Raw genomic sequence first — 13,664 nt, forward strand, 5'->3', positions numbered from 1 at the left:
GCGGGAAGGGGCCGTGGCCTTCAGCCCTCCTCCTCCTCCTCCTCCTCCTCCCTCGCTGCCGCCGCCGTGGCGCAGCGCCGCGCCGGGCCGCGGGTGCCTCAGCCGGGGCGGGTGAGGAGGTGGAGGGTTGGGCCGGGAGGGGAGCGCTGCGCTGCGGAGCTCGGTTGCCCCCCTCCCCCGGCACCTCCCGGAGCGGGCGGGGAAGGGAGGGAGGAGCGGGGCAGGAGCACGGAGGGCCGCGGTGAGGCCTCGGCAGCGGGCCGGGAGGAGCGGGGGAGGCTCGGTAGGGGGGTGAAGCCCCGCTGGCCGCAGGGGTTTTAAGGCGGCCGCAGCGCCCAGGTGCTGGGTGGGGGCTGATCGCGGGTCTCCTGTCCTTGCAGTTCGTCTGACGGCGGCCGGGAGAGGAGAATGGACATGGGGAACCAACACCCATCCATCAAACGGTTGCACGAAATCCAGAAGGAGGTGAAGGAGATCGAACAGCAGGTGGTTGTCTTCAGCGGTTTGTCCACCGACCGGGATTACAAGAAGCTGGAGCGGTCGCTCACCAAGCAGCTTTTTGAAATCGATTCCGTAGACACCGAGGGGAAAGGGGACATCCAGCAAGCCAGGAAGCGAGCTGCTCAGGAGACCGAGAGGCTGCTGAAGGAGCTGGAGCAAAATGCCAACCATCCGCGCAGACTGGAGATTGAGGCGATATTCAAGGAGGCGCAGGCACTTGTGGAGCGCGAGATTACGCCTTTCTACAAAGGGGGCAACTGCATCAACGATGAGTTTGAAGAAGGCATTCAGGACATCATTCTGAGGCTTACCCAGGTGAAAACCGGAGGGAAAGTTTCCTTACGCAAAGCGAGATATCGCACGCTGACCAAAGTATGTGCTGTTCAGGAGATTATAGAAAGCTGCGTGAAGCAGCAACTCTCCCTGCCACTCTCTAATGATGCGCATCCTTCTGTCTCCAAAATTAACTCTGTAATGTGTGAGGTGAACAAAGCGAGAGGAACTCTTATTGCGCTTCTAATGGGAGTGAGTAGTAATGATACCTGCAGGCATTTATCCTGTGTGCTTACAGGCCTTATTGCTGATTTGGATGCTTTAGATGTCTGTGGTCGCACGGAAATAAGAAATTACAGAAAGGAAGTAGTGGAAGAGATCAATAAATTGCAAAAATACCTGGACTTGGAAGAAGAAGCAAATTCTACGCATGCTTATGATTTGGCACAAAACCAGTCCATTCTAAAAATCGAAGAGATCCGCAAGAAAATGAAGGAAGTTAATTCTTTACTTTTAAAAACAGAGAATGCTTCTGATTTGTATTTGGGATCCAAAGCAGAACTGCAGGGATTAATTGCCCAGTTAGATGAAGTGAGTCCAGGAAAAAACCCTTGTATTAGAGAAGCCAGGAGAAGAGCAGTCATAGAAGTGCAAGCTCTCATAACGTACATTGACTTAAAGGAAGCACTCGGAAAAAGGCAAATGTATCCAGAGCAAACTGCTGCAGAACCTCAGTCTCACAGAGCGGTTTGGACTGTTCTTGGAAGCTTGTCTCAAATTCAGCAGGAGGTGATTTCATTTGATGGAAACAGAACAGATAAAAATTACATGAGACTGGAAGAACTCCTTACAAAACAACTTCTTGCACTTGATGCTGTTGATCCGCAAGGTGATGAGCGGTGTAAGGCTGCCAGGAAGCAAGCAGTAAAGCTGGCACAGAATATTCTTTACTACCTGGACATGAAAACAGATGAGTGGGAATATTGAAACAGCCATGGTCTAACATGAGATAACATTTTTTTTTCCTTTGGCACTTTATCTAGACTGAAAGTTTCAGTGGCAGCACATAATAAAAGCTGTGTGTTGTATGCTTGCTTAAATCACGGAGGTTGCATAAAATGTTGACTTGGCTATATGTGTGCTCTCCCACACAGTCACCCATTTGCCATGGCAACTGTCAGTACACCAGCAATTCTGGTCACTGCTATAAGCAAAGAAATGTTCTCTGAAGGAGCAGCTTAATAGTTGATCACATGGCTTTTTTTTTTTCCTGTTTTCATTTTGATAACCTTGTGCAATGTTCAGAAAATGCAGATTTGTCAAAGATGCAGAAAACTCCTTATGGTGCAGTACTGGCAGAACTATTTACAAAAGATGGGACACCAAAATTAGTGTTAAAGCATGAAGCTCTCTCCAGCAACTTCATAGCAGTCTGGATGTACTCTTAATGTGCTGTTATGATGGAAAGTATTAAATGCCAAAGAACCTGCTGGCTTTTGGTTTGTACTTGATGTATTCCATCCATCACACCTTTCTGGTTGTTTAGATCTCTTTAGATTTCTTACGTAACAGAACTATAATGACAACTTCAAATTAGCATTTACATAGGCATAGCCACTTAGGCCTATTTTTTTGTAAGACCTGAGACCTATGATTTACAAAAACGTGTATTCTGCTGGTGGAACCTTTTTCATATTTTTGCTTTAAACTACTGAGACTTGAGAGGAAAGTCTATGGATATGTACTGACCAGATAAATTGGATTTTGAGGATTTCACAGTGCCATCCATAAGTACCTGAAAACTGCACTGAACTTGACTTAGTGGCTACTTCTGTGTCTTTTTAAATTCTGCTGTTTTATCTGTTTTTGACTTGTCTTTTCACATTTGATGAGAACAGAATTCACTTTGAAATGAATGAACATTTTGAAATTATTTTTATAAAATTAGGTAGCTAGCTCTAAAGGTGTCCCTAATGATGTAAATGTGTGCTATATATTTCATACTGCTCAGGTGTGGCTTCAGGCATGTCTTAGAAAAAACTCATGGCATATGTCTCTCCTTACAATTCACTGCTTTATTGATTTAGTAACTTCATAAATAAGCTTGATTGTACTATTTTATGTACCTACCTTTATTTGTGGCTGCTAGCACCAATCACATTTCTACTATAGCGTGTTTTTTGGCATTTTTTTCGAGCATGGCATTAAATTGAATTGATATATAGAGATATATTTAATTATGAAAACTTTGCACTTAGCTCTTTCATGTTGAATTAATGAATTGTTGTTCTGTAAGTGACAATTTGCACCACTTTAAGGAGTAAAAACCATTTTGGATGTTAAACTATAAAAAAAAATAATATATATTTTTAACTGATTAAAAAGACAATACTATCTGTGAGAGACAAGTGCCTTTATGACACCACTAACTTGCACCACCATATGTAGATACAGAAGCTGCTTACTGGCGGCTTGATGCATTTGTAATCTTTACAAACTGGATTTATTGTATACATAGTTCTACTATATCTGAAATTAATGTAGTACAATATGTGAGAATAGTTCTATAGAGTCCTGAGAATAAGTATCAGATATGGGAAAAATAGATTCTCTTTAAAAATGACTTTATTTATTTAAAAATAAATACGGAGACTGGAGACTTCTGTGCCTATTACTAAAAGAAGAGAATATGCGTACTCTGTAATGTGCTTTCAGTTGTTGATGAAAGGCTGTGTAACTTCAGAGAGTGAATGTATTTTGTTTCTGATTGTACACGTGATTTATTTGCAATTTACTTGCCAAAAACAATCTATTTTTTCAATTAAGTACAGTACCTAAGGCACAGTTTGACAATGCCAGAACGTTTGCTGGAGGATTCTCCCCGCTTCTTCGGAGATATTAACCTGTTGAATTTATCTGTCCTTACCTCAAAAAAACATTTCCCCTAGGTAAAATTCCAATCTGTATTTATATAGTACATGGCTAACCCAGAGAATTAATATTTTAAACCCAAATTATTTTACTCATTTCAAGATTTCTACATGTTTGAGCTGCGACTTCTAAATTATACTTAAGGCTTTAGGAAATATAAGAATTTGAAAGTGCGATGATGTTACTCATTTTTCTTTTGTACTGCTGTCAGGTCTGCAGTGGTTACCTGTAGGTTGTTTGACAATTCAGTGTCTGTTCTTTGGAGGTTACATGTAGCTTTATAAATGTTTGAAGTTCTTATGTAAAAGTGAGTAAGTATAGTTTTCAGATGTGTTCTCTTAAATTTGCTTGTCTTTAAGCTTTTCTGAATAGAAAGTTAAGCCTGCATCTCTGAAAAGGCAAATGTTTAAGGTTAGCTTAATTTTGATTAACTGAGTAGAATTCAGTAGCAAGATATCGTGTGAAATAAGTTTTTTTTTTTTTTCCATCATTCTGTAATCTAATCAATTGACTACTTAAATTTTATGGTAAAATGCTCATTTGGAATGGGATTAATTCACAGTTTTTGCATGAATGAAAACTAAATGTGCTTAAAAAAAAAAAAAAAAGGCAGACATTTCTCAAAATCTTGCTTTTGTGCCGAAGAATGTAGTTACACTGTTTTTTATATCCAAAGATTGAGGAACACACGACTTTTCCTTTCAGTGTGGTAGGCTAAAATAATCAGCAAAATGTAAATGGACCAAATTGCAAAAGCTTGCGTTTTAGTACTGTACTGAAATATAATAACTTTTCTGTGTGCTGTGTAATCTATCTTAGAGCAAAATAAACGAGTGGATATTTTGGGGAGGTAATCATACATCATGATTTCTATTTGTTAATTGTATTTCTTTTTGAGATTTTTTTTTGTTGTTGCTATTTCAATGTTTGTTGTTTATCTCTCAAAGGAGTTTTTCTGTGTTACCAGTTTGGAGACTTTCATGACGTATGGTTCCTACTTTTTCAACTTAATAGAAATTATTGTACATGCTCCTATAGTGTATATGTCTTGAGTTATTGCTGTGTAGGATATGGCATTTGTATATACAAATTCAAGATTAAATATTGCAGTGTTGTATTCCTTATTATTAATAAAAATGTTACTACCTTTTACTAGATATTGATTTGAATGTTATGCCCTGCTGCCTTTATTTATTTCTGAATGTGAGTTATCAGAATGTAAATGATTTTTGTCTTAGAAAAAGTATTTTAATTAAATATATAAACATAAAACTCTCTTTTTTCCTCCTTTAAGAGTTTGCTTTTTCATTGCTGTATTTAGGAAAATAAAGTTATTTGTGTGGAAACTACTCCTACCTCTACTTCCTAAATCTGGTGTCTTCTGGTTTTCCCCGCATTCAGCCCTGTATTACAATAATTACACCAGTTGGTGCTTGCTTTCTTCCTTCAGTGATAGCCTTGCACACTTCTGGGCTTTAGAAGTTAAACTAATCTTATTCTGAGCTGTATAGATGAGGCATGTTCACATGATTGTCCTGATGGCTCAGTATGTTTTCTTAGGATGCAGTAAGCCAAGTTATCAGCTCACTGCTGCTGGAAATCAGTACTTCTATTTCTGCTCAGAAAGCTGCTGCCTGTGTGCTGTTCCTGCTGCTTGGCCAACTCCTATGGTCTGATTTAATGCAATAAAACAGGAGAAAAAAAATGCAAAAACGGGGAAGGGAAAATACAGCTTTTATGTCTTTCGTGAATCAAATTGGCTTGTAGAAAAGCCTGAATGTGGGCCAGAGCTACTGTAAATTGAATGGGTGGTTCATGCGGTTACAGGTTAGGGAACAAATGCTAAGTGTTTGAATAGCAGTAAGCCATTAGATCAACCTGCATAGATCAATCTCTGCAGGGGAAAGAAGGAGAGAAGGTGGCACTGTCAACTCCTACAGATCAGTAAGAATGTGCTGCCTTAGTAATGGAATATGGTGAAGGCAATACAAATGAATCATATATGGAACACAAATCAGTTGCTTTCAAGTGCTCTTTCATGTTGCACGGTAACGGTTTGTGCAATAAAAGCCATAAGTGGTCATGCAGAAGTACTATATGCAGTAAGTTCTTATCCAGAAAACATCAGATATGAATAAGGTTTATAAAGATAGAATGTGCCTGTATGTAACAATCCAATCTATCTTCTTTCTCTCCCTTTTAATAATATACCTTATTTAAGAGAAATACATTCTTCAAAGACTAGTAAAGCATTTTGGCAATGGCCCTAGGTGTTGCTCGGCTGACCTGTTTGTCTCCATCAGCTTTTTACTTGTGAAAGGAGAAAATTTGCCTTGCTGAGAATTCTTTGTTTTAGACATGCAGATTTAGGTACCCGAAATGGTTTAGCTGGAAAAACGGTGGCATCTCTCTATTTTATTTCCATATAGGCGTATCCTCTCCTTTGGAAAATTCTCAGCTGAGAACTTAAAGAAGTACTTTGGTAGTGAACTCACAAATAGAAAGCCTGGGGGTTTAAGCTGGTTGCCAGCAGGAGACATTTAAGCATCAGGATTTGGGAAAACTTTTCCTGCTAGAGGAACCTGCTAGCAGAGACACATTCAAATGTTTGGAGTTTATGTTTTGAGTGAGTTCTGTGTCTGTCCTCCTGTTTCTTATGGACTTTCATTATAAAGGTGGATTCTCCCCAGGACAATAGTCCCAAGGAACTGTCAGGCTTTTGCTTTAGATCAATGTGAGCCACAGCAGGACATGTGCTACATGTTGGGTGGTGTGGATGTCATCCTCTTTTGCTACATGAAACGATAATAAACGTAATGCTTTCAGCTATATTAGTAGGCATGCACGCGTAAGTTGAAAGCTAGTCATTAGCTGGAGAAGCTGAGGAAGATGAACTCTTTTGTCAAAGGCTTTGAACAATGCTTATCCTTTCTCTCTGCCAGCATTTGGTTCTGGGGACTGCCAAATATGGATGAATATGAGTTGTCAGCCTCAATATAAGGAGGATTCTTTCTAAGTCTGCAAACTCTTCCTACAGGACATAAATCATAGCAGGGTTTCCCATTAGAAATGGAGAAGTGCAGTGTGCTTCTTAATTGGATCATTTCACCTCAATTAGTTTTGCCAGACAAACTTCTGTGCCAGAGTTCCTTGTGAAACCTGTATTTCAGGAAGGTAATCAAAAGCATCTCACGAGGGAGAGAAGCACAGTGATGCAGTTCAATGTCCTTAATAAGGTCCTGTCTTGTTTAGTTCCCAAGTTGTATCAGCTCCTGAACAGATACTCAAAAACAAGTCTGAGATCATGACTGCCAAGGTGTTTTTAAGACAAGTTTAAAAAGGCCACAGAGAGAGAAGAAAGTCTGGAGGAAAACAAAATGTTAGTAAAGTTGTCAGGCAGTTGTTTGCTCAATGCCTTTTAGTTTTATGGTGCCAGAAAAGAAAGCAAAACAAAGCTCCTCTCTGCTCCCATGCACATTGCAGTTATATGGAGTCTACACCCCACAGTTCAATGCTGTTTTCCACCATCACCCTAAGTGCTTCTCCAGGGCACAGTCCAACCTCTGGTTGATGGGGGTTAGCCCCAGTGCACCCTTGGGCAAGATGATGCCACCCATCTCTAGGGATGCCGTAATTACTGTCATTTACTGTGAAATTTTGGGTAATGGCAACCCTTAGCCTGCGCTTGGAATGTCAGTGTGGCTTGCAGAAGACCATGTATGAGATGAAGACTGTATCCTGTAATAAACTGATAATTGGAAGGGATAGTAAAAAGACTGGTAGCAAGCCCGAGTAAGGTATCATTAGGGTAATTGTTTATGCTGATTTTATTTTTTATTATTTAAGGAAAATCCTTCATAAAATTGTTTTATTCAAATCAATCTGTTGTCATTTATCAATTATCTGCAGACTATTTCTTACCTTCTGGGTGCCTCGTGTTAATACCACTTGAAAAGCAGATATGAAGTGCTCAGCCTTTTATTGATATTAATGAGTGGCCTCTGGTCACTTTCAGAAACCTACTAAAAGCCAGATTTTCCAGAATATTTGGCATCCAAGAGTTCCCACCGTGACAAGTAAGGCTGTGTTTTGAAAGGGAGTCTGCCAGCAGGCCCAGGCACCCTGTCATTTCTTGTCAGACAGCCATGGGATGGGCCTTCCAGCTAATAAAGCCTCATCTGAAAATGGCTTTGCCTCATTGCTCTAGTGAAAGGTTGTTCCAAAGCATCATTGCTGCGAGGATTAAGTAACCTTCTAATTTCCAGAGCAAACACGCTCATGAGAAGCTTTTCTTTTCCTGTACTGTGTCGTCTGGAATGTATTTATAGGCCACAGATGAATTTCCTCTCAGCTCCTGTTTTACTTGGCTAAGGAGCAGATACACCCAGAGAAGCCAAGGTCTTTTGCAAATCTTTACTCTGTTGATTCAAAGCAAATCCTTAACAGTATTTTCCAATTTTTCAAGAGATTTTCCAGTTCTAAATGGCAAAATCTCCAACACAAAGTCAGTCAGTATCTTTCAACAGGTACATTGATTAATGCATTGTTTCAAAGGAAGTCTGAAAAAGTGAATATCACATCCATAGCAGCACAACTGTGGGAAAAAAATTAAAAAAAGTTATTTTAGTACTTTCTTCATACACTTGTTTTCATGCTCAGCCTGCTTTGCCATTCAGGTGTTCTAGCAGTCAGCAATTCAGAGTGACCTGCAGAAAAGGAGCAGAAATACTTTGAACCTCTGCTGAGCTTTTTTTTGCATTAGGCGTAGCAATGCTATTGTTTGAAGAAACCATATGCAAGTGTACTGAGGGATTTTTAGATCAGAAGCTATCACTGGTCATTTCACTTGACTGGAAGCATGAGTTAATTTAAGCAAGTCCAACAGTATCAAAACTATATTAAAAGCTTCCCCAGGGATGATCTGCCCTGACTCAAGACAAAGACTTTTGAAATCATCTATTAAAACTTGAAACTGCTTATGAGGTGTGACTTTATTGTAGAGGAACTGTTTACACTGACATAATATATACATGTGTTTTCAAATCCGAACACATTAGGAGTACTAATCAGTGAGAAAAACTATCTAATAACCTACAAAGTGTCTTACCAACCATACATATACAAGGGAACATTCATATGGTGTGTACGCTGTGGTTTCCAACCTTTCTCAAATTATAAACTCAAAAAATAAATGTGGCAGATTGCAATCTACTGACAACAGCTCCCTTTCAGGAGCTTCTAAAAGCATGCCAGGGATCCTTAGGAGTCTGCAGGATACAGGCTCTCTGAAAGGTTTAAATAAGTTTAGAGCAATGAGGGCAAGTAATGTTAATAAATAAATAAATAAATAAAAAATAATAATATCAAAATGCAGTAGAGCTTTGGGAATGCTCAGAACAACCTCATTCTGATTCAGTTTTTTTGAAAATTTCTCAGCATCCCTGTTTTCAGATGTTTATTTCTCTGTGCTACTGACATATTTTGTCTCTGTCTTGTCATAGCCCTTCAGTTCAGTTCTGTGTCAAAAATCTTTCCTTTTATTTATTTATTTATTTTTATGTTTATTCTAGTTCATTTTGTTCTTCCCAAGCTCAACTTCCTTCCCAAGTTACTAATTCTTTTACAGAAAGTGTTTTCAACACTTCACTGATGGCTGAATTGTATCTCTGTCCCGGTGGAAACTGTACAGCTTAGGTTCAGGATGGATTTGTTACTTGAGGTTTCTGGCAAAGATTAAGTCTACTCACTTAATCAGGCCTGGAGACCCTGAAAAAAGACATGCACTCTGCATGAGCTCCCATGTCGTGGATTGCTGGGATGAAGTCTCTGGTAATTGTGGAGAAACTCCAAGATATAAGATACCTAGGAGGATTTTTTGAGCTTCATATCTGATACAGAGAAAGAGACATTAAGAAGTTGTAACAACAGATGGGAAAATATGAGAGGGTAGAAGAGTAACCATCAACATGACAAAAATACAGATATCGCTGATATAGTCAGCTGATGGAAGGAGTCAGGGGGGCAAGACAGGGAATGGGATGAAGTGCTGGGAGCCAGCATGACAGCAGGGGAGGCAGGGCATGGCAGGTCTGGTAACGATACCCAGCCTCAGCCAAGAGTCCAGATTGCCAGTCCAGTCTGTTGATAAGGCAGGTCTGAGGTTAAGCTGGGAATTCAGACAGTGGGCTGGGGTCAGGGCCTGGATCCAGACAATCACAGATGATAATAATCAAAGACAACAATGGCTTAGACAGGTTTTGCTAATTAGTTAGGGCGTCATTAAAAAGTTGGTGATAGGAGTTAATCAGTCAACACAAGGATAAAGCATGGAAAATCTGTTTTTGATCTCATCTTATACAGCTGCATTCATACAAATTCAGAGAAATATTCAGCAAAAGCAGCTGAACTGAAGATGTCAGGGACCTGAGCATGGAAAAGCTCTGGACATAGAGTGACTATGCAGTTTCCAATGCTGTGTATGTTTCTGGTAATAAGATAAAGTGACAGTCACATGACAATTATATTCACCTGTTCATGATGCAATTGCATTCCCGCTAGCTGACTATGGGATGATGCTATATGGATGATGTTATATGACTGGAGCCTAGCAGATGTAATATTTGTACATAATGCAGGGGTCAAAGTGATCTTGGCTCACAGAAGCTGCACAGAACTTCATGCGGAAATTTGTGTGGTCACCACAGCTTCACTTTCAATTTTGGCACTACCTCACTGAGAGCTTTCTGGGGTATTTCTAGATAGCTATCCATATGGTATGGCCAAAAAGAAGAAAAAGTTGCTCCTACAGCTTGAGTTTGGAGAGTGATTAAGTAATTAGTTATGAAGTAATAAAATAGAGATAAGTAATCCCTTACCATTTATACAAAATGGCTGTTCTCCCACCTCCCCCTTGGGCATTTGCTTTTATAGATTGAGCATCCAAACACCTTTAATCCCGCATCACAGAATAACATCACATGTTATTTAAATTTCTGTTGCCTGTGGCTCTCCCATAGATGCTCACTATGGGCCTATTCCTTTGAGTACTGTTCCCAAACATGGACACGGGAGCACAGCTGGGGAGTCATTACCAATTAGTAGCATGGCGTAATTACCTTTCATGCTTCAGCTATTACGTTCCTGTAAATACAGCCAAGAATACCTTTCTTGCAAGAGCATCACTGAGTTGACTCATGTTCGGTGTACGATCCTGCATGGGCCCAGACCTGTCTCATCTCACACACCGAGACCCATGCCGCTGGCTTCTGCCCCCAGCCTGCCTGCAGTGAGGTTGAGAGCACAGCTTTGCTGTGTGGGGTAGAGCCCCCACATGCCAGGCACGGCTGGTTGCCCCCACCTGCAATTTTTTTTGCCCCTGCCAGCCACCAGCAAGCCCACCTGGAAGACTGGTGCTCCTGTCACAGCCCGGAGCTGTGCCACTGCCCCGTCATGTGAGTGGAGGCTCCTGAATGTCCAGGCAACCTGGTGTGGCATGAGTTTATGTGGGTGCTTGAAGAGTCTGTAAGCCCCAGATCCTTCCTAATTCCCTGTCTGATCCTGTGATCTTCTGAAAGTTCAATATGCAGAGAAGACTTGGATGGAAACTTGTTTTCCTCCCAGAATTATCAGGCTTGGCAACTGGAGAAAAGGTAGAGGCATGTTTCAGCTACTTCATCTGAAACCTTCACAAAAAAAGTCTTGCATTTATAGAGAGTTCCCAAGCATTTTCTGAAGTTGAAGCACTGCTCAGAGAGCTCTAACAGGGCACTTACAAAGATCTCCATATTCAGTGGAAACCTATGAAAATCTTGGTTCTTTTCATGTTGCTGAGCCTCCTCCTGATTCCCACACCCATCCTTAGTTTTACATGCTCAGCTGCTGAAAGTAGGAGTGCCTTCTGTTTTATGGCATGCTAGTCTTTTCATGTAATAAAGAACACTCTTTGGGGTTTTATAGGCTTGTGTGTCTCATTGACAATGAATACGTTTTCTTCCATGGTATGGATTAAGGTAGATGCTGCATTGCATCACCTAAATTAGCGATTGCCAGGCTTCACCTTAAAGGTGAAGCTTCCTTTGTGTACTCTACATTTCTGATCTCTGTTCTAGCTAGAAGGGAATAATATTGCAAAGTGAGATACTTGTGGGTGGTCATCATTACTACAGGGGCAGGAAAACCTTCTTATGACAGCTGGCCCTTGAATTGCCAGCTTCTGGGTCAGTTATGGTATTTTTGTCTCTATTGGTTCAATAGCCAGCACAGTGAAGTATTTGACTGGTGACACGAGGGACTGGGTAGTTGGCCATGAGTGACTCGAGTACCTGTCTTGGTCTGAATCCACGGGCTGAACTGGAGTGTCCACACCAACTTCAGCGACCCACCTCAGCTCCAACCCTGGATGTGCCTGGATGGAGGCACTGGGAAGCTAAGCCACCACAGCCAAGAGCAGAGCAACCCTTCCTAAAAAAATAAAAAAAAAAAAAAAAAAAAAAAAGTAATAAAAAGTAGTTCTCACATCACTGACTCTTTTAATATGATTTTTAAATGCCAATACTGAGATGTTTGCCTTGCTCTCTCCATGCTCTCTCCTTAACTATTTTTTAATGAGACACAAACATCTGCAGTACAGTCCCTACTTGTGATTGAGCCACTCTCCAGGGAAAAAGCCCTTCTCTAGCTGGTCCAGGCCTTCCATGGGTATGCAAGACCCCCAGCCCACCTGAAGAAACCAGCTTGCAAATGAGTGCAAGGCAACTGCAGCCTTCTGTGCAGCTCACATTGAGCTACCCTGTTCCTCTTGCCAAGAGCTTAACACCTTGTTTCCTTTCAACAGGCACTTCCAGCCGAGTATTAGGTGCTGGGTGTGTTGAGATTGCCTTGTCTGTGGAGAATTGTCCTTTCCTTCAAGGCACCAGATTGCTCTCTGCTGCTGGTTGCCTCATCTCTCCTCCACATGGGTGGAAAAACCACCTCTGGCAACACCTAGCAGTGCCTTGTGCCACTCCCTGATTTTCTGTCTGATTTGGTACTCGCTGCGGCTCTGTATCACTGGGATGTTTCTGCTCTGAAGCACGAACCCACGTGCTCCCCGAGCTGCAGTGTTTTTGCAGTTGGGCGGGAGCAGGTTTCGTTTGGGAAGGCAGGGGGAGGGATGGTACCGGGTTTCTATTTCCGTACACCACTCCAGAGCCTCAAGCTCCCACTCTGCCGTGCACGGCTGCTGCCTTGCAAACACTGAGAAATTCCATTTCTTCCCTCTTGTACTCAATGGTTTCACCTGACTTTCTCCTGCACTTGGGCGCCAGTCTCATACCTGGCCCCCTAAATCCTAAGAGGGTCTAGAAAGAAACTGGGCACCGGCTAATCTGCTGTTTTCTATATATATAACTGGAGTGCATGACACACTTCCCAAAATAAGCTGCAGTACTCAGCAATTGCTGCATTGTCATGGGGGGCAGAACAGGAAACAGCTCCTCAGCTTTCAGGAGAGCTTTTATAGCTAACCTGACTTGTCACTTTTCGGACTGAAAGCAGCAGGGTTTTTCCTTCTTCATTGGCTTCCCCTTTTCACAACACAAAGTGGTGTAACAAATGAAACAGATGTAGTTTAATGGCATTTTAGCAGTGTCGCTTTTAGTCATGGAAGTCAGAGGGATAATTGCCTGCGGACCTGCAGGGAGCTCATTCAGCTCAATAATTTAATTAGAGAATTCAGCTCTGACTTTCATCGCATGACACTTTTGTCAGTTCTTCAAAGCTATCAGGGATGCCACCTTGCAAAATCTGCAGCTCCTCATCACCTTCAGTGGCACGGCCTGGCTGGTGTTAAATTCCCGAAGATGTGAGCCTGTGAGGTGTCTGATGTACTCTTCAGAGAGGACGCTGCAGCTAGGCTCACTCAGTGCCCAGTGAAGAAAGGAGTGCGATTTTGCACAACTGAAACCATAAACTGGAAGTAG

The 13,664-nt window shown here is 41.5% G+C and overlaps 1 protein-coding gene across 2 annotated transcripts; it reads left to right on the plus strand.

The window, feature by feature from the left end:
- Positions 1 to 28: 28 nt before the first annotated feature.
- BAG5 (BAG cochaperone 5) lies at positions 29 to 4,868 on the plus strand. Of its 2 annotated transcripts, none has more exons than XM_032189445.1 (2): positions 29 to 111; positions 381 to 4,868. In XM_032189445.1, the coding sequence occupies exon 2, from the start codon at positions 409 to 411 to the stop codon at positions 1,759 to 1,761; it is 1,353 nt and encodes a 450-aa protein (XP_032045336.1). In that variant the 5' UTR covers positions 29 to 111; positions 381 to 408; the 3' UTR covers positions 1,762 to 4,868. The 2 variants fall into 2 exon arrangements, with proteins under 2 accessions (XP_032045336.1, XP_032045337.1); XM_032189446.1 differs by lacking the exon at positions 29 to 111 and adding an exon at positions 216 to 241.
- The last annotated feature ends 8,796 nt before the right edge of the window (positions 4,869 to 13,664 follow it).

This window comes from Aythya fuligula, chromosome 5 (assembly GCF_009819795.1).
Source record: "Aythya fuligula isolate bAytFul2 chromosome 5, bAytFul2.pri, whole genome shotgun sequence".
NCBI classification, from domain to species: domain Eukaryota; kingdom Metazoa; phylum Chordata; class Aves; order Anseriformes; family Anatidae; genus Aythya; species Aythya fuligula.